The sequence below is a fragment of the Trichoderma harzianum genome, assembly GCF_003025095.1.
Source record: "Trichoderma harzianum CBS 226.95 unplaced genomic scaffold M431scaffold_12, whole genome shotgun sequence".
NCBI classification, from domain to species: domain Eukaryota; kingdom Fungi; phylum Ascomycota; class Sordariomycetes; order Hypocreales; family Hypocreaceae; genus Trichoderma; species Trichoderma harzianum.
Window position 1 is genome coordinate 725,314 of NW_020209260.1, and position 24,076 is coordinate 749,389.

The 24,076-nt window shown below is 47.9% G+C and overlaps 7 protein-coding genes across 7 annotated transcripts; 5 read left to right on the forward strand and 2 right to left on the reverse strand.

Moving 5' to 3' along the window:
- Window positions 1-1,082: 1,082 nt before the first annotated feature.
- M431DRAFT_238868 (hypothetical protein) lies at window positions 1,083-2,343 on the reverse strand. The gene is made up of 2 exons (XM_024913694.1): window positions 2,271-2,343; window positions 1,083-2,208 (listed from the first exon to the last, which is right to left on the reverse strand). Exon 2 carries the CDS (start codon window positions 2,197-2,199, stop codon window positions 1,366-1,368), a length of 834 nt encoding a protein of 277 aa, XP_024770949.1. The 5' UTR covers window positions 2,200-2,208; window positions 2,271-2,343; the 3' UTR covers window positions 1,083-1,365.
- Window positions 2,344-3,236: 893 nt separating this feature from the next.
- Window positions 3,237-4,289, forward strand: M431DRAFT_238905 (hypothetical protein). Its single transcript, XM_024913695.1, has one exon. It carries the CDS (start codon window positions 3,396-3,398, stop codon window positions 3,963-3,965), a length of 570 nt encoding a protein of 189 aa, XP_024770950.1. The 5' UTR covers window positions 3,237-3,395; the 3' UTR covers window positions 3,966-4,289.
- A 324-nt stretch (window positions 4,290-4,613) lies between these two features.
- Window positions 4,614-6,369, forward strand: M431DRAFT_93294 (hypothetical protein; the record flags this gene model as incomplete). Its single annotated transcript, XM_024924458.1, has 3 exons — window positions 4,614-4,912; window positions 4,978-5,564; window positions 5,624-6,369. 3 exons carry the CDS (start codon window positions 4,614-4,616, stop codon window positions 6,367-6,369), a joined length of 1,632 nt encoding a protein of 543 aa, XP_024770951.1.
- A 1,239-nt stretch (window positions 6,370-7,608) lies between these two features.
- M431DRAFT_93988 (hypothetical protein) lies at window positions 7,609-8,856 on the reverse strand (the record flags this gene model as incomplete). The annotated part of the gene is made up of 1 exon (XM_024924539.1): window positions 7,609-8,856. The coding sequence occupies one exon, from the start codon at window positions 8,854-8,856 to the stop codon at window positions 7,609-7,611; it is 1,248 nt and encodes a 415-aa protein (XP_024770952.1).
- Window positions 8,857-13,441: 4,585 nt separating this feature from the next.
- Window positions 13,442-14,032, forward strand: M431DRAFT_485139 (hypothetical protein; the record flags this gene model as incomplete). The annotated part of the gene is made up of 1 exon (XM_024916257.1): window positions 13,442-14,032. The coding sequence occupies one exon, from the start codon at window positions 13,442-13,444 to the stop codon at window positions 14,030-14,032; it is 591 nt and encodes a 196-aa protein (XP_024770953.1).
- Window positions 14,033-16,678: 2,646 nt separating this feature from the next.
- Window positions 16,679-17,684, forward strand: M431DRAFT_238958 (hypothetical protein). Its single transcript, XM_024913696.1, has one exon. The coding sequence runs from the start codon at window positions 17,099-17,101 to the stop codon at window positions 17,675-17,677; it is 579 nt and encodes a 192-aa protein (XP_024770954.1). The 5' UTR covers window positions 16,679-17,098; the 3' UTR covers window positions 17,678-17,684.
- Window positions 17,685-20,636: 2,952 nt separating this feature from the next.
- M431DRAFT_485141 (hypothetical protein) lies at window positions 20,637-21,385 on the forward strand (the record flags this gene model as incomplete). Its single annotated transcript, XM_024916258.1, has 2 exons — window positions 20,637-20,657; window positions 20,786-21,385. 2 exons carry the CDS (start codon window positions 20,637-20,639, stop codon window positions 21,383-21,385), a joined length of 621 nt encoding a protein of 206 aa, XP_024770955.1.
- Window positions 21,386-24,076: the final 2,691 nt, after the last annotated feature.

A 24,076-nucleotide genomic window follows, 5' to 3' on the forward strand; every position in this document is an offset into this window, starting at 1 on the left:
GTTTCTTGGGCATCGAAAACGACGGCATGTGAAACTGAATTTGGGATTGGCGATCCGACAAGATCTGGGAACTGTATTGCTGAGATCTTTGAGGTAACAACGGGCGGGGAAACGAGATGTCCATGCTGCAAGATCTGTTGCTGTCACGAATACTGTGTACAGTACCGTAGATGGGTGTTGATGTAAAGAAATCTGTTGGTTCCGTCTAGCGTAGGCATCCCTTCGGTCCCCATGGTACGATACATGTATGCCCAAGCCAACGCTCCATGGCTTCTTGATCAGCGGAGACGGCATGAAGGGACAGGTCACAAGATGGGGACCAATTGGCCGTGTTTCCAATCACGGGTTGATTTGGCCACGCGGTTTTAAGGCTCGGATGCAAGCTTAAGGGCGCGATACAACGTTGTACGGTACAAACAAGCCTTTTCTGCATTTCTCAAAGTCAAGCTCAAGCCGTCTGTCGATGTGAAGCACCAGCAGCTAAGCAGAGCATGCATTGACACACCAAAGTCGGGGTTTTTGGTGAGCAAATGAAATTTTCTTTGGTTTTCCGTCTGTCCGCTGCTGAGTAAACAATTGTTACTCTGCCATTCCCACGGTTATGCTGTCAGCCTCGTGTGGAGAGGCAGACGGAAACAGCCTCGGAAAACCACACTCGTTCCGAGAAGACAGAAGAAACAGAGACAAAAGCAGCAGTGGAGATGCCCGTGGAATTGTGATCCGCTCCAATGGAAATGGGCCGGGGAGCCAGGATGCGGTTAGCCCTTGCTTTCGTGTCCGTGGAAAGCTTTGGAGCTAAAAAAGCCGCTGCTGTTTGATGATCATTTCAGCAAGAATAATCAGAATTGGGCTGCGGCGGCTGTCGCCCACAAGGGTAAACCGACGGCCATTTCAAGCATTGGACAGGCATACAAGCACTGTGCATGAATTCGGGACTGCGAGAGGTCCAGCGGCAGGGCCCTGGTATGGCTCGCTAGGGGCGTGTGCAGCTCTCTAAGGATTAAAGCCCGCGGAGGTATAACTCTATAGAGAAACAATAAAGCTGTGAGGGGCCCTATTGGCTGATCGGAAACTTGCTGATGCCCGTGCAGATGGAGGCATTTAGGCGAGGTGAGGCGCGAGGGATTCAGTTCAGAGCCGTCGGCTGGTGACATTCTCACGAATCGACTCTAAAGTTTTTGACAGGTAGGGGGCTGGCGTTAGGACGACGTCATAAAATCCGAAGCGCGAAGAAAAGCATTAGATTAGTTGAAGTTGGCTGCTCAGCCATATATCATGTGATGGATTGGGGTCCAAGAAGACGTGCAGAGAAGCAGTCTCGTTGTTGGCGTTGGTTGTCGACAATCAACGTTGGAGCGATACGATTCAGCAGCCCAAAAGGACATGCCTAGACTTGGGGAAGATGGAGAGCTTGGGCCGCTGCTGGCACCGTGTCGAACGAACTGTATGTGAAGGATCCATGCCATGTGCGAGGTCTCCATCCCTCAGATTGACGGGGTTGTTGCTTACCCATACTGTACAATCTTGTGTTGCATCGGACCATCGCAGTGGAGAAGAGGAGCTGAGTTGGAGTCGAGGGGAAGCAGGGACTGCTGCTCTGTTCCCCTGATGACTGGCGTGAATAATCACAAAGACAAGAGTCAGAAAAACAAAACGAGACAAGACACCGGGAGCGGATCGGCAAGCTGGAGCCAGGCCAGGCAAGGCCAGGCCATGCGGAGCGGAGAGCGGGCGGCGTCGAATCAGCCAACGCGGAGGTGGACTGGGGATGGTGGTGTGACGAAGCAACGGTCGAGAGTGAGAGTGAGAGTCTGTACGGAGTACTCGTACGTGATACAGGATCAGAAGTGGGCACTCGGTCCATGTCCGGCCGAGTGACTGGCAAATGAACGAGGCCTGGCGAGAGAAGAGACAAGATTCAATCCAATGCCTGGGCTTGGTCATGTGCGGGTGCAGCTTTTCGTGCGATACCGTGCGAGGCTGCCACGTGAAACACTGTGGGCAGAGCGTATTCTGCAAGAGCAAAAGCCGATCACTGCCGTTCTGAGTCGGTGATGGACAGCGAGGTCCAGGTTCGCCGTATTTGCTGCGGGGCAGCCTGGAGGTTGAGTTATTGTGACGAGTAAATCCGAATCTACAATGGATGGATGCAAGTTGCGGGTTCCTGTTTTTTTTTTCTGGGGTTTCACCAGCCACCATGGAGTGGCCCTAATTTCACCAACTTCATCAACTAAGGTACTGGAGTATTAACAGCATAGAACACAGCTTACCGCTTAATATCGCCTCGCTCGCCTTATTACGCATTCATCGATAGCTGCTAGTAAGTAATACCGAACGACTGCCGCTCCCTTGTGCATTGCCGTGCCAAAGCCGGCGGAAGATAATTTCAAGCCAGGCGACGTCATTTGGCCAAAGCCGGGGAAGTGGAGAGCCACAGGCGCCTCTTCAGTGGCGCCGAGGCCTAAAAGCCCTGGCCGGCGAGCCACTGGAGCACTGGGTGTCGGGAGCTAGCACACAAGCGGACAAGGGCGCCTCCGCTAGCATGAACCTCCATCTTTCGACATACGAGGCCGGCGTGTAGCATCTGCTTTCAATGTGACGGTCGTGCTGCTGTGGGCGTGTGTCGTTTGATGTAAATGCTAGATGCAGCTCAGTTTAGTCTAGTACCACTACCCGTAGAGAGTTACTCGTACTCTGTAGTAGCGGTAAGTAAGAGGAAGGAATGTGAATCGGACTCATCGTGCATCGAGACCAGAGGACCAGGCAAGGGATGAGTCAAAAGCGCCCCCAAAACAATTAGAAGCACCACGCCAAAGTCCTACCGGTAAGACTCCATGTTTCTCCAGATGCCATGCCATGCCATGCACACCATAATAAGATACAGTATGTCAATATTGCTACAGTGCCAGATGGGCCCTGGAGGCATCCGGCAACTTGCTGCCGACAGCGAATGCAGGCCGTCGCCAAGAGGAGGTCCGGCACCAGCGTCTACTCGCTGCATCGCCATCTCTTGCCAGCTTCTAGTGGCCATCTAGACGACTCCCATCCAACCAACCTCACCCCCCTCCGGCGGCCAGACTCTCGGCGACATGCAACCCCCCAGATGACTCGGGAGGACGAACAAGGACAAGAGGCTGCAAGTCGAGCAGACCAGCCGGCGATCCTCGAGCATGGGGCTTAACCCGGGTCCGGCTAGCACAGGCAAAGGATTAGCATTGGCAAAGAAGCTTGTGCCTTGGAAGCGGCATGAACAACTAGGGTGCCATATTTTTGCATTTACGTGTAGAAACTCGAGAAACATGCGTGATACGCGTGAGAGCTAGGGGCCCAAGGATGCAAATGGCAAGATTCGGCCGTGTGACAGCGGGTGGTGTTACCCGGTCCTGGGTCGATGTATGTATGGACAAGTACTTGTACCACCTGTGCGAGCTGACGAGCCTCCATGGTATCTCACCACGTTTGGCGGAGCTGCTCGATGCTTTCTGCTGGTGGTTAGGAGACGAAGCTGCTGTTGTGTACGTAACACAAAGAAGCGAACCTTGTATGCATCAATTGAGTCGTGTCGTGTACCTGGGAGTAGTACGAGTACAGACACCCAGGCAAGGTACCCCCTCCGGTGGCTTCGATTACAAACTCATCCACCATTTACGTGTATTTTTTTCTCTTCTCTTTTCCAATCACCATCCAAACTGAATCTCATCCTCGTACTGTATACTGTATTATCCTGCATGTGCTGTACGCTTCTGCTTCTGGACTTTTGCATCGTCCTCCCCTCCTCGACAACCCACAAAATACATCCTGATCTAATCCAATCCCCAACATCCAACGCCGCTTTCCCCAGCTCCGATCCCTGGACCTGGAGATACAGACAAACCAACCTCGGAGGGGTGGTGGGGGAACAGAAACAGCCTTTTGGGCTTGGACCTTCTTGGGGGTCAGGGGTGTCGGTGTCTATGGTACATTGACATGTACAAAGTGCCGGATGGGGCAGTACTCGGAGCGGTACCTTGGGCCATGTACATGCAAGCACAGACACAGACTACAAGGTACACACAACTACACACAACTGCAGCATCTCCTCATCCCGCATGCGACTTACACGCGCTTCCTGGCTTGTACATGTGCCTCTGCGCATCCCGGAAGCGTCAGTACCAGCTACTCGTCCCGCGAGAGCCACTCATGGGCGTGTCGTGTACTCGATACCCCGGATCCTGGCGATCCTGGAGCCCCGGCCGTGGCTTGCCCCGAGCAACTCTCCTGCCTTGCTGCTTGCCCATGGAGAATCCCAGGAAAGCTTCCAGCACACTAAAAAAGCTAGAGACCGGGGTCTGAGAAAAGCATTCAATGGATGGATCGTCTGTCTCGTTGTGCTCTGCCCACGGACCACATGCCTGGACCTGGCAAATCTGGGAAGCTGCCACAGACAGCTGCCCGCAGCATTCACTGGCAGCTGCTCGCACAATTCCGGCGTAACGGAGAGCGACCTACGTATATCTATATATAAGGCCCTCCCCCTTCCTCTCTCCTCTCCCCTCTTCTTCTTTTTTTGCTCCCGTCTCTGTTCACCACGATTCATGGTCAAGGTCCTCTACACAAAGCATCAAGAGTGAGCCATGGCTATCGGCAACATCTACGTGATTGCCGGCGTGTCCGTCGTCGGCGGCGCGCTCTTCGGCTTCGACATTTCGTCTGTGTCGGCCCAGCTGGCCGAGCAGTCGTATCTCTGCTACTTCAACCAGGATGAGAACCCTCCAACCACAGCCGATGGCAAATGTGGTGGTCCGCGGTCTCTCGTCCAGGGAGGTATCACCGCCTCCATGGCTGCTGGCTCCTGGCTGGGAGCTCTGATTTCTGGTCCCCTGTCTGATCGACTGGGCCGAAAGTACTCCATCATGGTCGGATGTATCATCTGGTGAGTCAAAAAACAAAGAAAAAAAAGGGAGAAAATGTTTCACCTGCTAACCGCCGTCACCCTAGGGTCATTGGTTCCACTCTCTCCTGTGCCTCCCAAAACATTGGTATGCTCATTGTCGCCCGTATCATCAACGGTATCTCCGTCGGTATCGAATCTGCTCAGGTCCCCGTCTACATTGCCGAAATCTCTCCTCCCTCCAAGCGTGGTCGCTTCATTGGTATGCAGCAATGGGCCATCACTTGGGGCATTCTCATCATGTACTACATCTCCTACGGCTGCTCCTTCATCGGCGATGACAACCCCATCAGCTACAACACCGCTGCCTGGCGTATCCCATGGGGTCTCCAGATGATCCCCGCCTTCTTCCTCTTCTTCATGATGATGCCCCTTCCCGAGTCTCCTCGTTGGCTTGCCCGCAAGGACCGCTGGGAGGACTGCCGAGCTGTTCTTACTCTCGTCCACGGCAAGGGTGACCCTAACCACCCCTTTGTCGCCTACGAACTGCAGGACATCAAGGATATGTGCGAATTTGAGCGCCAGCATGCCGACGTTACCTACCTCGACCTGTTCAAGCCACGCATGATCAACCGTACCTTCATTGGTCTCTTCACTCAGATCTGGTCGCAGCTGACTGGCATGAACGTCATGAGTAAGTTTTTTTTTTATGCTGCTGTAGAGCGCCATTGGACTAACTCATTCTCCTCACAGTGTACTACATTGCCAACATCTTCTCCATGGCTGGTTACAGCGGCAACGCCAACCTGCTTGCCTCGTCCATTCAGTACATCATCAACGTCCTCATGACCATTCCTGCTCTACTCTGGGTCGACAAATGGGGTCGCCGTCCCACGCTTCTTATCGGTTCCGTCCTCATGGCCCTGTGGATGTACGCTAACGCTGGCATTCTCGCCACCTACGGTGAAGTCGTTCCCGGCGGTATCGACCATGTTGCTGCCCAGTCGATGCGTGTCACCGGTGCCCCTGCCAAGGGTCTCATCGCCTGCACATATCTCTTTGTGGCTTCCTTTGCGCCCACCTGGGGTCCCGTCTCCTGGACCTATCCCCCGGAGCTGTTCCCTCTCCGTCTCCGAGGCAAGGGTGTCGCCATGGCCACCTCTGGAAACTGGGCCTTCAACACCGCTCTGGGTCTCTTTACCCCTGTGGCCTTTGCCAACATCAAGTGGAAGTCGTACCTCATCTTCGCCGTCTTCAACACTGTTGCCTTCTTCCACGTCTTCTTCGTCTTCCCCGAGACTGCCGGAAAGACCCTGGAAGAGACTGAGGCCATGTTTGAGGACCCCAACGGCATTCCCTACATGGGAACTCCCGCCTGGAAGACCAAGGTCGCAACCAGCCTCACTGTCCGTGCCGAACAGGGCGACCTCGAGGCCAAGATTGCCCACGACACTGAGAAGCCTCCGATCCACACTCACGAGGAGGAGACTACCCAGTAAATGGGACATTTAATAACATCTTGACGATGATAATCTTGTGTAGGGCGGTAGGCTTTAGTTGATACCCTGGGGGAAGTGTGGCCTCGTCCCGCAAGAAAACTTATGATGCAAATGTTTAATAGTCGTACTATACCAATACCATCACATGTTGCATTTACTTTGAACCTTTCATTGATTTGTCTGCCTTGATATATGTGAATTGCGTTTGGAGGCTGAAGTGATGGTGATGTTATTTTGCTCCAAAGTACAATGACTAAGCTGGATTGACTGGTACTGTAAGTGACAATCCAGCCAAGTGTGCATACAAACTTAGCAATCTCAGTTGAAATACGTACTATCTTGGTGTATAGGCATTAATACGTAACTATATCTAGTAATCTTGGGCTTGAAGCTTAGTTCTTCATAGAGTTTATGTATTGTCCGAGCCTTTTGATTTAATTTGCCTTGTTTTTTGACCGTCATATGGCCTCTCCTGTGGCTTTTGATAGTTTGGGCTGAATGCCCACGATTTTGTCGATCGAGCCAAAACCTGGAATCTGAGTTTAGCTTTTAGCTACATCGACTGGGTACAGCCTTGAACTATATCAGTCGCAGCTGTACATTGGCCTGAAGAAAGATATTAAGTAGTCTATACATTGAAGGAAATCTCTGTTCTGTTGGACAAAAGCCAAAGATTCCCTGCTAGGTAGTACAGGATGAGATTCAGCCACCAGTCTCAATGACTTCTATCCCCACTCTCTGTAAATGGGCTTAAATCTATGGGGAAATGATGGAAAGCATCAAAAGTACCGTACTGTTGCGTCTTCTAATTCGCGAGCTGAACTCTCGCTGGATTGTTCATATGAGACATACATTACTTGGGGGACGTGTACATGAACTACGATGATGTATATAGAAGTGTGCTTCACCTCTATGGCTATGCTTTGCCAATAGGTATGGAGCTGAGATTGATGCTCATACAGATCAAGACATAACGATTCACTTTTTTAGGCTGCAACCAATCATTTGTATAAATGCTTCAAACGCTCAATTCATTTCTAAGCGCTATACTATCTGTGTGTCTGTCTGTCTGTATTCTATTCTAGGAGTCATAAACGCCGTTCCATGCCATGCCATGCCATATAAACATCATGCTTCAAAACCATCATGAAACACGTCAATACGCATACAAACATATTCCTTCGCTCATCAAACCAATCATTCCCGCTTCAATCATCAAACCAATCATTCTTGCTTGAATCATCGTCCACCAACAAGGGCGCCATCGTCCCAGCCCACCCATCGTCGAATAATGTCGTCGACCATCCTGACACCGTCCCGCGTAGCGTCGACTTCGAACCACTCCTTGTGCTCTCGTCCACAAGCTTCGCAAGCACCAAGGTCGGCGCGAAGACCCATTCCGCCGAGCTCGAGGTGAATTAGGCGTTCCACCTTCTTGACGTGAGGCGTGGGATGGGGAGAGGCCGCAGAAAGTGGAGAAGGAGCCCGTCCTCTGGCATGCGAGGCGGAAGAAGCATCGTAAGATGAAGGAGTGGATGAGGAAATGTAAGGGTAGAAGCGGAGCAGGGTGATGTCGTGGCCGCACTGGCGAGACCATTGGGCCATGCGGCGCTGGACATTGGCGGCGCGGCCGATTTTGAGGAGCATCGTCTTTGGCTTGGGGTCCCTGCTGTTCTTGTTAAAGGAAGAAACAACGTCGCTGGGGCTTCTGCTGCGGCTGCCGCCGTTGTGAGGGGGAGGCTGGAGGAGGCTTCTTGCGGCGTCGACAGGGGCTGGTTCGGCGGATTCGGGCGTCAGCCAGAACATGTAGATGTAGCCGGGCTCGTCGGCGTCAGAGGGCGGTTTGGCGACTTCAGCCATGAGGGTCGTGGTGGTATGGGCATCGAGAGCGTCTGGGATGAGAGACTTGAGGTGGCCTGCCGTGGGAGCCGAAGAGGTGGTAGGGCGAGAGTGACCTTGCGGACGGGCTGAGGAGGTAGAGGGTCGAGCATGTTGAACAGGCTGAGGCTGCGGTCTGGGCTGGGCAGGTCGGGGAGGCTCATCAAAGTCCTCCTCCGGCACGGTGAAGCAGAAACAAAAGGTGCTCGACTTTGGCTTCGTGGGCCTCTCGTCGCCGTAGCGCTTCTCGGGATCGTACCGGCCGGGTCGAGCGTTCAAGTCCACCAGCCCCAGCCTGTCGGCGAGAGTATCCAGGCTCGAGCGCTCCTCGGCGATGCCGCCGCCGTAGGGAGATGGCCGCGGGGTCGAACTTGACTTGCGCGTCGAGCGCCCGGCTTGGTCCTTGTGCTGCCAGCAGTACGAGTCCTCGCCGTCGTCGTTGCTGGGCGCCAGTTTCTTGCCGTTCTTGCGCGGCGGGTGGCCTGAAGGAGAGACGGGGCGGCGGCAGGGACGGCCGTTGGAGGTGAAGCCTTTGCAGGTGGCCTCTGGGTTGAGGGAGTCGTTGCGCCCGAGCATGGACTCGGGCGTGGTGCCGGTGAAGGCAGGCATATCGTGGGAGGGAGTTGGAGTCTGGGAGTTGAACAGATGAAGAGACTGAAAGGAGTCGGAGTCAGGTCGCGTCTTTCTTTGTTCGTCTGTGTCTTTGTCTGTGACTTTGTCGTCGAGAAGAGAAGAGAAGAGAGGTCTGTGTGTTCGTTAAATACGAGGACAAGGCATCAGCTGTTCTGCAGAACCAGAACCAGAACCAGCATCAGCAGGGCCACGTCGGTTCGTCAAGGTTTTCAAGTCTTTGCTGTCCCTCGCCCAGGGCATCAACGCATTTAAGCTACCAGGGGTCCCGTCGTCCAACCGCCCCCGTGTTCTGCACTGATTCATCGCAACCGAGTCCAGCGTCAGTCCTAGCGATTGAACCCCCTGGCAAGCGCCGTCCAAACCTTCACCTAGGCCTCTCACCTAGGCCTAGGGGATGCGGCCTGAGCGGAACCTTGTCGTCTGTGGCCATCGTGTCTGGTGTCGTGTGTCGTGGTTCCACAGCAGGTGCACGAGGTGGCTGGGCGGTGGATTCCGGTGGTGGTCACGCTGGGGATTTGTTGAGTTTGTGAGAACTCAAAGGTTTGTGAGCTATCACGCCGTAGGGTGACAATTGCCCATGTGCTGTTAAGCTGCTAAGATGCAGCGGCATCTGCATCTGCATCTGCAGCCTTGAGTCGATCAATCAGGAGGAGGAATGGAGGATTCATCCGTTGGGCTGAGCGCGAGGGCGAGTTTGCACCGCCATCGTCAGGCATGCAGCACCGCCACAGACCTGCGGCCTCTACCTTGCATCTTCATCTTCTTCAATACGACGATTGGTTGGGTGTGGTTCATCGTTGCGAGACTCACGCTCTCCTTGCATCAATGATGTCGATTTTATTTTATTTTATTTTTCTTTAAGTTCTCACCAATTAGACTGAATTGCGATGCCGCAAGCTCAAGGGCATCGCCATGTCTGTTTGTATGGGTGTTTGTAAGAGCAAGCCGAGGACACTCGCCATGAAAACTTCAATTGGCCAACTCTAACTTTAACTACATGTACCTATAGCAGCATCCAACCACACCCGCCAAATCAATTTGTAGTTTAAGTGACATTACTTTGACAGAATATGGATATTCTTACGATAGGGCATTTTGCAAGTGTAAGAAAGCGATCATTGGTTCCTTGTATACATGTGTCACCAGTCTGCAACTGCTTGTAGAGACTACAAACCAAAACAATGCATTCACTCTTGTTGCCTATCAGAAAGACAAAGCTTTCCGTCATTCAATCACAATCAGTTTTGCGTAGTACCTAGTACTTTTTATAGATAGAAAGTACCCAGGCAGCGGATGGGCCCAATATCCCACTCTAACATACATCTAGGGATGATTGGATGCGGGTGGTTTCAACTACATGTACAAACGAGCAAAGAACAAAGAATCATTTTGCTCCCTTTGTTCATTTTACTGCACCTATCCGCCGTCTTATTGCATAGCCCCGACTCCAAGCGCTGTTCAATCGCTCACTAGCCGTGAGAATCCCGGGCTCATACCCATTGAAGCTATAGCAAACATCTTTCGCTAGAACCACCCAGACCGACAAAGGCAATATTAAACAAAGGAATTCATTTTCGCAGGGTAGCTGGTAGACTCGCTGAACAACGCTGGGTGAATGGTTCTTTTCGGGAACGGCGTATAAAAGCCTCCACCCCGCTTCATCGTTCTGCTATGTTTCCTCCAACTCCTCTCTTCAACAAGCAACACTCTTCACCTACTACTGCTTCGTCGATTCTAAATACGTACTGGTGCCCTTCCATCTGTCATTGTTTGGCCATCCCTTTCTCTACAGCTGTCTACTGTTTCGCCAGTCAAAACAGCCTTCGCGCCTCAACCAGATCTCCCGATCAAACAACACGTTCTAAACTTTCCAATGGGGAAAAAGACTGTGTTCGCCTCCTTATTGGCTGTTCTTGTTGTGTTGCTGCTGTAAAGGATGCTATTCTTCTCATCGAGCTTTCTGGCTCTGTGGCTATCAACAGTCTGCTATTGGCACGTTTGAGCAAGTGGCTTCTTCACTTTAAGGCCCGGGGTGAATCCTCAAATCGGGAGGCCTGCAGAGGGTTGATTGCTATTTTATCGCTTGAGCTTGCGCCACTGTCCGCTCTTCTCCTTGTGGCAATTTTCTTCTTCGCCATCCGCATATGCATACTGGTGATTTTTGTGTGCTCCCGCAAGAAGCAATGGACATGGAACGAGTACCACGCCAGTTTTAAGCAGTATTCTAAGATTGATTATATAGAAAACTGTTTTGAGAAGTTTAAAGAGTGGTGCGGAAGGCAATGGTGGGGCAAGGCATTGTTTCCCAGAGAAGAGAACTCATCTACAACGAACGAGACAGATTCACAGGGAGTCTGAGAGGAAGATTGGAATTCACCGAGAAGTTCATTTACAAACGACTAGATATGGGTGATGTGGGTGGTAAGAAGACGCCTACCGACCGTGGGTATGATGATCTGGGTCACTGATTGAGAATTAATATACTTCCCTCCAAATGAAACTAGGTACTGTTACATAAGTGACGGTGATAATAGTTTCATTAGGTGGTGGTAGTTCCATTGGGTGTCAAATATATTATTTCATCTATAACCTAGCGAATGATGTGTAAACTCTACTCATAGTTCAGCTAAGTATCCGGTGTCCAAATAGAAACTCCTAAATTATACGAACATCTTCTGTTCTCAGTCAACCACTCTTGTTCTCCTTCGAAGCAACAGCCCCGGCCAATTAAGGTCGGAATCGTCCCGTTAGCAATGGCAAGTTTGAACAAAGATTTTTCCGAGGACGTATCGGTCACTTCTTCTTTGAAGCTACAGCAAGCATCAATCAACGCAGGTAGATTTGAACAAAGACCTTTAGCCATGCGGTTTACCTCATTAACGGCGTTGGACATGTGCTTCTTTGAGAGTAACAGTGACATATAAATACCTCTCTTGACTCTTTACCCTTCCACCTTTATCCAATTCTTCTCCTCTAGAATTCACACTCTGCACCTACTACCGTCATTGCTTCTTTTACCCTGACCTCATATTGCCGCCCATTTAGCAATAATACAAGAATTCTTATCATAATTGCTTTCCATCATCTTTCGCCATCAGCTATCTGTTTCTTTATTCGCCACTTCCCGCTACTTTTCCCGTCAAACCTGCGTTTATACTTTAATCGAATGCCGTCTAACGAGTCTCCCGTTGCTCCATGCATACGAATAGTCATCCATTGTGCATTTATGCTCACACTTCTGATCAACTACGGCTTTGCGATTGGACTTACACTCGTCGATGCGTGGCTCCTGCCTACTTACTATGAGTTTACCGATCAGAATCGATCCGAAGATGAAGTTTACGCCCTTATTATCTTCATTATATTTATCCTCATGATTATCCACACTGCATTATTACTTCGGATTGACTTGAGGAGGTATTACAAATTCCAATCTGAGGGTTTCGTGAGCTTGCCTTATAGAGTACATCCGGTTGTCGATATTTTCCAGGGGTTGTTTGAGGGCGTATTCCTACATCAGTTCCTTCAGTGGCATGCGCAATTTAAGGCCAGTGGTGATTCCCGGAGTGCCACGTACTGTACATTAGCCACCGTCCTCCTTGCATCCAATTTTGCATGGATGCTCTTTTACTGGTTATTACCGGCTTATTACGCTCTTCATCCTTGCTCTTCATACTATAGAAGGATGAATGTATGAAGCTTCGGCAGACTGTTAAGGGAGGCCGAATCAACTGTGAAAATAATAACAGAGGCCATTTAGAATATAACAGGCATGGACGACGAAAACTTGGAGTAAAAGGCTACTTGTTTGTTGGTACAGCTGGCAAAGATGCCTACTGAGAAAAGATTCACGGATACTAGTTAAATCTTTAGTCCTTTATTTAAATTGATACTAATATTACGGTGGAAAATCACACTAGTGGGAAAAATAACAATTCTGGTAATGGTAAATGATGCAACATGCTACACATCTTTAAGACGTTACTTGTTTGACTGTTTGGCTGCAGAAGGAGCCAGACGTAACGGACCATACGTTGATACAGAGCAGCCCATTGTTGCCCACCTATCTAGGATACCTCTGTAATATATGTAAATAATAGTACCAACGAATTAAAAAAAAAAAAAAAAAAAGGATCGTTTCAAGCTAAGCGTGAGTATTTGCAGACTCATGAGATAATTCTAGAAATTCGGGCTGTTACGCCTACGAAGAAATGTTGGGTTTTATCACAGCTCAGCCACTCATTAAAGTTAAGGCTCCAAAAGGTGCACCAACTTCTTCTCATTTAGTCGCCTTTGTTCTCCCTTGAAGCCTCAGATCAGACCCAGGCGGGTATCCCCGATGGACAAGTCTGAACAAAGATTTTCCCGAGAACATATCAGTTTCCAATAAAGACATTGCAGGGTACTTTATTAACATCCTTAGGTATCTATGTACTTCTTTGATGGTAACGGTGACATATAAATACTCCCCTAGCCCTTTATCCTCTCACCGTCATACATCTCCTTCATCATCATTCATCGCTACTTTACCCACCAAAGCTGCGCGTTTACACCTCCATCCATGTCGCCTCACGATTCCTCCTCCGATGAATCCACTCGCAACTTCAGCCGATATGAACATATAATCTTGGCTCTATTCCACGGTTGCTTTGTGATTGGATTCGCTATTGTCTATGCGTGGCTAGGGCCTACCCACTCCAAGTTTATCCATCAGAATCGATCCGAAGATACGAACTACGCCATTATTGCCTTGTTCGCACTCATCACCGCGATTGCCGGCCATGGAATAATGTTTATTATGAGCTTGTACAAAATGTACAAATTCCGACCTCGAGGTTCAATAAATCCGTTTTTTGATAGATACGGGTTTATATTCGGTATCATTATGCTGGGTTTTGATCCTGTGATGGTATATCAGTTTCCGAAGTGGCATGGACAACTCAAGGCCGCTGGTGATTCTCGGAGTGCCCAATACTGCACTTCAGCTACCGCTCTCTTCGCAATTCACATTCCGTGTGCGGCCTTATGCTGCTTATATTTTTTGGCCAAGCACTGTTTCTACCTAGATGTTATCGCACATGAAACGTCGGTGGTCCGTGAGAGTGGCAAAACAGACAATAGGGAGAATGGAGAACGCCGGTTGAGAAGATAATCGGGATGAGCAATGAGGACCTGGAGTGGAAAGCTATGTTGGTATAATCAGCAAAGATATTTACAGAGAAATATATGCGAGCATTATATATAGGGAAATACTAGCCGGCACTACAAGTCGGCTATTTAGTATCCCATCCATCTCCTAGATTTAAAGCTACATAAGTAAGTTGTGGGCAATACTACTAGCAACTAAAGAAATGCAAATACAGTAGCAGATACTAGAGAAATGTAAGTACAGTAGCAGATACTAGGGAAATGTAAATACAGTAGCAGATACTAAAAAAAGAAGCAATAGTAGTAGATACTGGAAGAAAATATTGACAGCAGCGGAAAGTTTTGATAGTAGTAGATAATTTGAAGATGTAGACACAGGCAGTTACTACTAAGATGCTAAAATACAAGGGCTTCTTTCGTATCTCATTCTGACACTTGAACTACACGCAGTCGTTGGTGTGTTGGTCAGCTAACTTGAGTTCTCATCAGTATCTGCCTGAAATACATAATCTCGATCGCTGACTGAAAATAATATACAGTTTTTTGTAGGAAGCTGCCTAAGTTACGATTGTGAAACAAACACGGCGTCAAAGCCCTACATGCTTGACCCCAGTTTGAGTCTCTTGTGTTGTCAGTAAACCGCCTTTGTTCTCCCTTGAAGCTTTGGTACCAGACCGTGGCCGGCATCCCCGATGAGCAAGGACATGTTTGAACAAAGTGTTCTCCCGGGGTCGTACAACTTTCTCTTCTTTGAACCTACAATGAGCTTTAACCAACAATGGTAGTTTTAGGCAAACACTCAGATCCTGCAAGTGTTCAGAAAAGAACTTGAGATCATGGGGTGCGTGTGTTTGCTGGTGACAATGGCGAGTATAAATACCTCTCATGAGATCCTTGCCCTTCAACTGTTTTCACCCAATTCTTCTCTTCAACAATCACCACTCTATCTCTACTATTGCTTCTGTACTCCTGACCTCTTCTTGGCGTCCCATCAGCAGCGGGAAACACACTTTTACCACAACTGCCGTCCTATCTTTCTTGGCGGTTGTCTAGCTCATTCATTCTCGTTCACTGCATGCACTTTGTTTGCATCTCCACCCGACACTTCAATCCAACACTGCAGCCCGACGCCCCATATCAAACGCCGCGTTACGAACCGTCTAGCAAAGATGCGAGCCAAGAATGTTATACACTACGCATTCATAGTTTTTTACTTTGCATTATTCACGGCTGGATATGTCGTCCTCGATATATGGCTGTGTCGTCTATTTCAAGAATTTCACCATCGGCATCGAGGCGGAGATACAAGATACGGGATAGCTGCATTTTCCTTCTTTACTTTCTGGGCCGTTTGCCATTTCCTTTGTCTTTTGATCACCCTCTTTCCCCAATACTACACGCCTTCATTCCCCGGGCCTTTGGGCCTCTTTGTCGACATGGCCGTTCGAATCGTTTTCTTCATTCGTTTTTCTACTTGGCTATCGCATTTTAAGATCCGTGAAGAAACAGAGAACGTCGCATATTGCATTGCATGTCTTTTTGCTCTGGCATGGGGATGGTTGGATCACATTTGGTTCTTCCGTTTTGAAGAGCACCGGTGGGTTGCGCGAGCTCATTTTATCCGTGAAAAATGGCGGAAGGAAGACAATGAACGAGACGCTGAGAGAGTGAATGTGAATATAATGATGGCGAGAATGCAAGAGCTCGTGGAAAGCTTGGGAAGGGAGGGAAGGGCGGGAGGGGCAGAAAGGACGGAAAGCTTGGAAATCGTGGGAATGGCGGAAAGAATCGAGAGGGATGTAGAGGGACAGTGAGAAGGCCAGCTGAGAAAGACGCACCCGTACCTAGTACTGATGGCAATATTGGTGTAGGTTCCTCTCCGGAAGCTATCATGTACCTGAGTGACTGTATTAAATGAGCAATACTCTAAAGCATGCGACATGTTGTATTTGTGACTTTGCATGTTTGATAGCTTGACTGTATCAAGAGCCAGACTCACGGCATTATGCATAAATAAGCAGTGAGCCCTCCTTACCCAATTGTATCATGATGCCTCCCCATAGTGTACGAAAGTCTACGGCCTGGGAGAATAGCCAAAGAACAAATGGGGAAATTGGCCATGGATTACATTGCACTTTGGGACTTGAGTCTGAGGTATTTACCAAATCACGAGGTGAGTTCAGATAACCTCCATTCTGATAAGCTACAAGCAAACACTAACCACGCTCAGCCACTTGTCAAATTTGGAACTCTTGAAATTATATCAATCTCTTCTTAGTTGATCTCTTTGTTCTGCCTTGAAACTACTGCAAACAAACTGAAAAAAGCCTTGAACAAGGGTTTAGAGTTCTGTGACATTATATCAAGCGGGGGATGGCAGGCTATAGCTCAAGAAATCCGGAAGAAAAGGTCCAATAAAAATGCAAAGTGGGATGTGGTTTCAGAAGATGTTGAGACTTCTACGGTAAGGGAGAATGATTGTGAGGGGCGGAGAGGGGCGGAGAGGAACGGCAAAAGTGCCAGCCGAGAAGGATACACGGGGATAAAGATGTTTAATCTGTTGATATAAATACTTACTGGGGAATTGATGCTCCGTCACGAGTCTCGCATAGGCCTGGAAGCTTGCGGCATGTCCTGATTGCGAATATCCACTGTTCTCATTTAATCGCCTTTGTTGTCCCTTGAATTCTCGGCAAACTGAGGCTAATACACTCCTCTAACAAAGGAAACTTTAAAGAAAGATTTTTCTCGATGTCGCACCGATTTCATCTTCTTTGGAGTCACAGAAAACTTCAACCTTCACCAGTGATTCCCAACAAAGGCTCTTTGTCTTGCAACTAAGCGCCGCGTCAACAAACCAGATAACATTGGGTACTTGTCTTTTTGATAGCGACGACGATATATAAATATCTCTCATCAATCTTTGCCTTTCTGCTATCACCCAACTCCTCCCTTCAACAATCACCGCTCTATGCCCGCCATCTGACGCCTCATTCCAAAATTGCAAGCCAACACCGCTGATCCAACTCCACGACACAGACCAGCTAGCGTTACACTTTATCGTGTGAAAATGGAGGCCTGGCAAATTATACACCACCCGCTTATACTGTTAGGCTACGCATTCCTCACGGCTAAATGCCTCGTTCTTAATATATGGCTGTGGGATATATCTCACGACTTTAGCAATCGACAAAGACACAGGGACGAGAGATACGGCAAGGCGGCCTTTTTCTACTCTCTCATCTGGACAGCACACTACGGCAGCTATTTTGTCTCAGCCCTCTGCCTACCTCTGCCCAAGTTGCCCAAGTCGCTTAGACTTAAGATGGAAACCCGATTTAGCTCCCTACATGAAATTGCCATCAGAATTGGATTTGCGCTTCGATTTTATCAGTGGCTGTCGTATTTTCGGGCCACTGAAGAAGCAGAGAATGCTTCATATTGCCTTGAATGCATTTTCGGTTTGGCATGGGTGTCATTTTGGCCCATCATGAATTCTTCATTGGACATTTTTTTCAACATTGCCTTTGACATGTATTGGCCATTCACGGCTCAAAATATCCGTCGAGGACGGCCTAATCTGGAATTGAAGGGGGAAGCTCAGTTTCAGGAATTGTTGAGTGTTGAAAATAAAAAGGCAGAAGCCTAAAGGATTTTTGAGGCTTATAATTTAGCCAGGGGAATTCGACAGCAGATAATGCTTGAGGAGATAGTACCTCTACACAAGATGGAAGAGGCTAAGAGGGGCGGTACGGACGGTAAGAAGGGAAGCTGAGAAATATGATCTAAGTAAATGTAGGCGGCGGAGAAAACAATGCGCCTTCTGCATAAAAAGCTATCCAACTGATTGTAATAAATGTATGTTGTGATGTTTTAAAGCATGCGACATGAGCTGTTTGTGACTTGACGTGTTCGATAGTTTGGCTGTATCAGGAGCTAGACTCACGACATTGTGAATGAATCTAATGTTCAGCACTAAATTACCGCTATAAGTCTACCACAAAAGCTCCCTATAACATATGGAAATCGACGACCTGAGAATTTAGTTAAAGACAATAAGGAAATTGACCCCTTTGTTTTCCTTTGAAACCACTGCAAGCAAACTCGGATTGGCGTCATCCCAACTCACCAAGTGAATTCGAACAAAGACAATCCCCCAGACGTAGCATAAGTATGAACGATGAGATGACCATCAACATCCGCAAATCGACGACTTGGGATGGTAGATATGTACAATGTTAAAGAGTGCTGCCTAGGATTGGCCATCCAGTTAAATTACATTATGGGATTGAGGGCGCGTAATTGCAGAGCCACGAGTTATATTCGTGTAACTGTGCGGTTATATTTACGCATTACTCCAACATATTCATGGCGGTTCTTTTCTTTGTCCCATTTGTCCCTTTTGTTACCTATGTTGCCCCTCGAAGCTTCGGCAAACTCAAACCCGAATCATCCTAGGTCACGAGCACAAATTTGAACAAAGAACTTCCGACTGGTCGCGCGTAGATGTACTCGGTAATTTCAGATAACCTCTTACCTAGCGGTAAGGGCGAAGCATAAATACAGCTTCGCTCTGCGCGTGTCTTCATTCAGCTTCCCCCCTTCAGCGCTCAATACTCTACGCCTGCTACGGACTGCCTTTGAACTTCTTCACCACTGTTTGACATCTCTTTAGAAAAGAGGGAGAGATCTCGACACAACCATCTTTCGTTTTGCTGTTGATCATTACTTTGCCAGCCGGAACCTTATCTACACGTTTCAACTATCTCGGCTCAGTGTCTTGTCACAATTCCTCTGGCAATAGTTTTAGTGCTCAAAAATGTACGACAGGCCTCCTCCAGTCATTAGAGGGTTCTTTATTGGACTAGGCATTTACAATGTGCTTGTATTCTCTGCGCTCAGCGGCTGGATGATCTATCTTGTAAGCGACTTTCGCCATCTGGATCGAGTTACGAATCAAATCGAGTGTATTTTGATCATTGTTCTATTTCTTTGCAAGGTCATCAAGGGTCTACTATTTTTCGATCCACGATACGTATCTTCCTTCATCAAGAAGATTCAGAAGGGAAAGCTTCCGGTTTTATACGCTGCGTTCCTTGATACCTTGCTCATTATTCGCTTTTTCGCGTGGATTGAACAGCTCAAGATCAACGATCAGTCTATGAATATCATCTTCTGTTATGGATGCATTGTTTTCATGATAGTCGAACTCCCTTTTAGGCTCCTATGTTTTCTATATGAAGTATGGCCTACAACACTCTGGAGGTATTTGCTGGAAAGAATCCGAAGTAAGGGATCGAGGGAGACAAATGGGAATACCGAGAGGGGCGACGAGATGATCACAGAAGCCCGGATATAACTACTAAAAACACTTGGGATGACTGAAGAGAACCTTGGGGGGGGGGGGCATTGGGACGTATTTGGAAGCGAAGGACATTGGGAATGAGCAAACAAGATAGCAAGGAGGGTACCCGGCCGAGAATGATCTATTGGAGCCTGATTTGTTGAACAAGTTTCTGTTATACAAGTTGATGTTTGGCTCTGCCTACATACCTAGCAAACTATTTTAAGTGAAGGCACATCAAACTGTGTGCATAGAACCTTTGTTGATAAGCCAGAAGATGAATGCCGTAATCGGCCTGCTGCCTTGAGGAGTGCGTATCTGTATCACAGAACACATATAGACGCCACTGAACAATGATGAGAGAGATAGTGTAAAGAATGATCGTCTATGATGATTCTTCAACTACCGTCAGGTCATAGGTCAAGTACCTACCCAAGTGGAGGACAGAGAAACCGAGACCGAGAAGATTTCGAACACCCACGAGTTAAATCATACGCCTACAAAGGGAGTAGCTACTATATCTACATTTCGTAAATGTCTACTATTATATTTATATTTCTCTAGTAACTGCTACTATATCTATATTTATTTACTAACTGCTACTATATTTATATTTATTTAGTAGCTGCTATTATATTTATAGTTATTTAATAACTGCTATTATATTTATATAGGTAATAAAGATCGGGTGCTGGCTATAGGCGTTCCTCTATAAAAGCAGTACTCGATGAGTTAATAGGGTGCTTGTATTACTAAATGTATGCACTTATTCATTTGCGTTCTCGCTTTTTCTGTCATCCACTTGCTACATAACGTCGTAGGTGAGAGGTTCCCCAGCAATGCGTAAGCATATCAATGGTATCTACTTTCCAAATTACAGAACATGATACGAGTACAATGATCAGATGACCATCGACATCCTCCAATGAAGATGTGGAAGTAATCTTTCCATCATTTGTGCTCCGACTGCTGCCTGCTGCAGAAGTTTCGGGTCCTTTGTTCTCCTAAGCGGTACTCTAAGTTTAGATCAGAATCCCTTGGCGTACAAGAACAAGTTTGAACAAAGGATCTTAGACTTGTAGTACCGGAACGTAGTCACTCAATTTTGGCGCAGAGAGTGAAATATAAATACCACTTCATTGTCTCGTCTTTCTACCCTTTTCTTCATCCAAGTTCCATCTTCAACCTCAGCACTCAACACTTGGCATTCTACACCTGCTACTAATTCTTTACCCGAACCACTCTGGGTGATATTTCTTCAAGCATGGAACAATCCACATCAAAGGTATTTCTCTCCATCTTACTGCCGAGCCTCTCTTTCACTCATTGTTACCCGCCGCTTTATCTACCACGGCATTTGTCCCTCTACCCGATACTATAATCCAGCTCCTTGAACTAACGTTATGATAAAAGCCATCTAGAGTTACGGGCACAATTAACCCACGAACGAGTCGACAAAAACTTGTATCTGGATTGGCACTGCTCAAATTATCAGCGAAAATTATCCTCGCCATCGGATACATCTACTTCGAAATCTGGCTGTGGGGACTTATCCGCCAGTTTTACAGTCAGCGCCAAACCGTGGATCTATTCTATGCCATAATAGCCTTTGCCTTTTTCCCCATCACAGCGCTCTACAATGGACTTGGTTGGTATGTTTGGGCCGTGTTCTGCAGCTGGCGTAGAGAGGTCGTCTCAGAATCTGAAGCGGAAAGGGACATGTTCAATGTGAATACTCGTCTCATAAACCTCAGGTGTACCTTTGTTTCGGCGATCCATCTCTCGCTCATTTCGCGACTATCTCTTTGGAGTCAAAATTTTCAGGCTGATGGCAAGGCTAAAGATGCAAAAATTTGCACTTATCTTGTTGTTTTCATAGCATTTGAGGTTCTCTTGGTGATTATGGACCTTGGTAACGCCCTTCATGATTACGTATCGCATGTTAAAGCGAGTGGTGGAGCAAGTTGCAAGGCCACATTCTTGAAAAGTGATGAGCAGGAGTCTGAGAGATGATTGAGAAGTATATCGAGAAGAATTGATGGCGGATTTAGGAGAGAGGTAACCTAGAATGACAGATCGCCGTCTTGACCGGGGTTGCATCGGGCTTGAACTGCAAACGCCTCAGTCAGATGGTCACCAAGCCCGCGGAGAGTTCTTTGTCAAATACCCAGTGGTAGACAGTAACCAACGGGTGATGAATCCATTGATACAACATTGGCCATGAGACGTGTCTTTTGAGAGTCCTTGATACTTTTTAGACAAAGCGACTTTTGGGGTTTCTTTGACTTACTTTCCGCATTTCAGTTATCGTAGCTCTTCGGTCACTCGGAAAGTCTTTTCTGCTTCATACTTTGATCGTCTCCTTTGAACCTCTGAGTGACCAACGTGAAATACTCATTACCCTCTTACATCTTCTGGAGATACAGTAAACCCCAGGATGTTTTTCTGCACATCTCACCTCGATCTCGCCGCTCGGCTCATAATGTCGATTTCCAAGGCGTCTCTTCTTGATCTCGGCGGAGACTGTCTATCGGAGTTCAAGAATGCTCGGAAATGGAACTTCTCGCACAAGGATTAGGTCTTTCAAGCTATTGAGATTGTGTTCCGTCTCTAGGTCCATTCTACTAGTGTTGTAGTAGAATTTGAGATACTTTTAGAGAGGAACTAAAAGCCAACCTTACGGGACCTGAGTGTCTCTGTCTGCACTGTGGGGCATCGTCCAGCAGCTCCATGCTGTCAGGCTACATGGTTTGGTCTTTTATACACCCTCCATTTACAATGGGCATCTCCCTGCATTATTATGGCAAATATTATCCAGCATCCCAAAGTCGTTACCCAACAACCTAGCGACTGCGTGGGGTTCATGTATTAGAATAGAGTGTAAAGAGAATATGAATAGAAGCCACCTTTATACTACTATCGCCACTTTCTGCTACTGTCACTACTTTCTGCTACTATCACTAATTTACGCTACTATCACTAATTTATGCTACTATCGCTACTTTCTTCTAGTGTCTACTGTTATAAATATATTCTTCTAGTATCTGCTGCTATTGCAGTTTTTCTCTAGTATCTGAGATTATTCTTTAGTCCGTATAGCTTTCATGTAAGAAGACATGGGATGCTGGATAACAAACTTGGGTGGCTGAATAACTGCTCCCATTATTATTCATCTAGCTCTTCACGCGGAAGCACTACAGTCCCTGTTGCACAATTTCAGTGAGTTGAAGCACTGCAGCTGCTCCTTACCCAGAGCCATTCAACTGCCTCTCCCTCCGCCCCCATAAATCAACAAACTACATATATCGTACTATGACGCACTGATAGCAGGCACGGCATTCACTCTTCTGTTTGCTTCTCCACACCACTAGATCCATCCATACGCAGCCACAGCAATAGATAGCGGAGCATTGGAGCAGCAACCCCTGAAATTCTCCCCAAGGCTCCAAACTCCCCTATCAACCAGTAAACGCTGTGTACCTGTAATCATCCCAACTCCCGCAAGAGCCAGCAATACAAACGCATTCATTCCCGCATACTTCTCCACTATTGATGATAGCAAAACTCTCCGGGCCAATGAGGTTTTCCCCAACTCTTTTCATTCACTCGCTAGTTGAACCCAACGCTTTCTCTCATTATCTATTAATAAGGGTCCTCTCTCTTCTCTCTTCTTTCCTCCCTTCCTCTTCTTCTTCTTCTCTGCCATCTTCACTCATTATGGTCACATCCATCACTTCTTCCAACCGCATCACCACATCACCCCCATCTCTCCTCCCTACTCCTTTCTTCCAATCACCACATCAACGTTCCAACCAGCTTCTCAACGGCGAGAAGAATGGCGATGGCTACAACTACTGGTGAGTTTGCTTTGGCTTCTCTTCTTCACCTTGCCGCTCGTTGACCTCGATCCCAGATTGATACAAATCCACCTCCCAACATCATACCCTTACAAACGCGGACACGCCCTTCCCCAGTGGCAGTCCTGCCTGTAGAGATGGCCTGTGGCAAGCAGGTGTGGGCCTAGTTTTCGTGCTGGTACCAGACGAGCAGAAGACTAGGCTCACTCAGGCTTTGCCGTCTGCGTAGCCTGTCGGGGTCACAGCTCAGCTGATGCCGAGAATGCTGAGTGAGTCGGTCTTTGTGCTGGTACAAAGACTGGCAAAAGACTGGCTCACTCATGCTTTCTTGTTTATGTTTGTCGCTATTTGGCTCGCTCATCAAACATGGATGGCCTGGTCTTTGTGCTGGTACGAGATTAGCAAAAGACCAGTGCCATCCATGCTTTGTCGTCTACATAGGCTTGTCGGGGTTACAGCTTAGCTGATGCTGAGAATGCAGAGTGAGTCAGTCTTTGTGCTGGTACAAGACTGGCAAAAGACTGACTCACTCATGCTTTGTCGTCTACATGGGCTTGTCGGGGTTGCGGCGAAGCTGATGCCGAGAATGCAGAGTGGGTTGGTCTTTGCGCTGGTACAAGACTGGCGGAAGACCAGCCCATTCATGCTTTGTCGTCTATGTTGTTGCTGTTTCTGCTCTGCCATAAGGTCAGGTGGTGTCTTGTTTTGAGCGCGCGGTAAGTTCAACATGCTGCTTATTTTTCTACCATGCAGTTTTCCTGACTGGATGTACGCAGGCGAGAAGGGCCACATTGACGGTCGGCTGTGTTTTCTCATCGGACTGAGTTTTCTCACGGGTCTGGGTTTT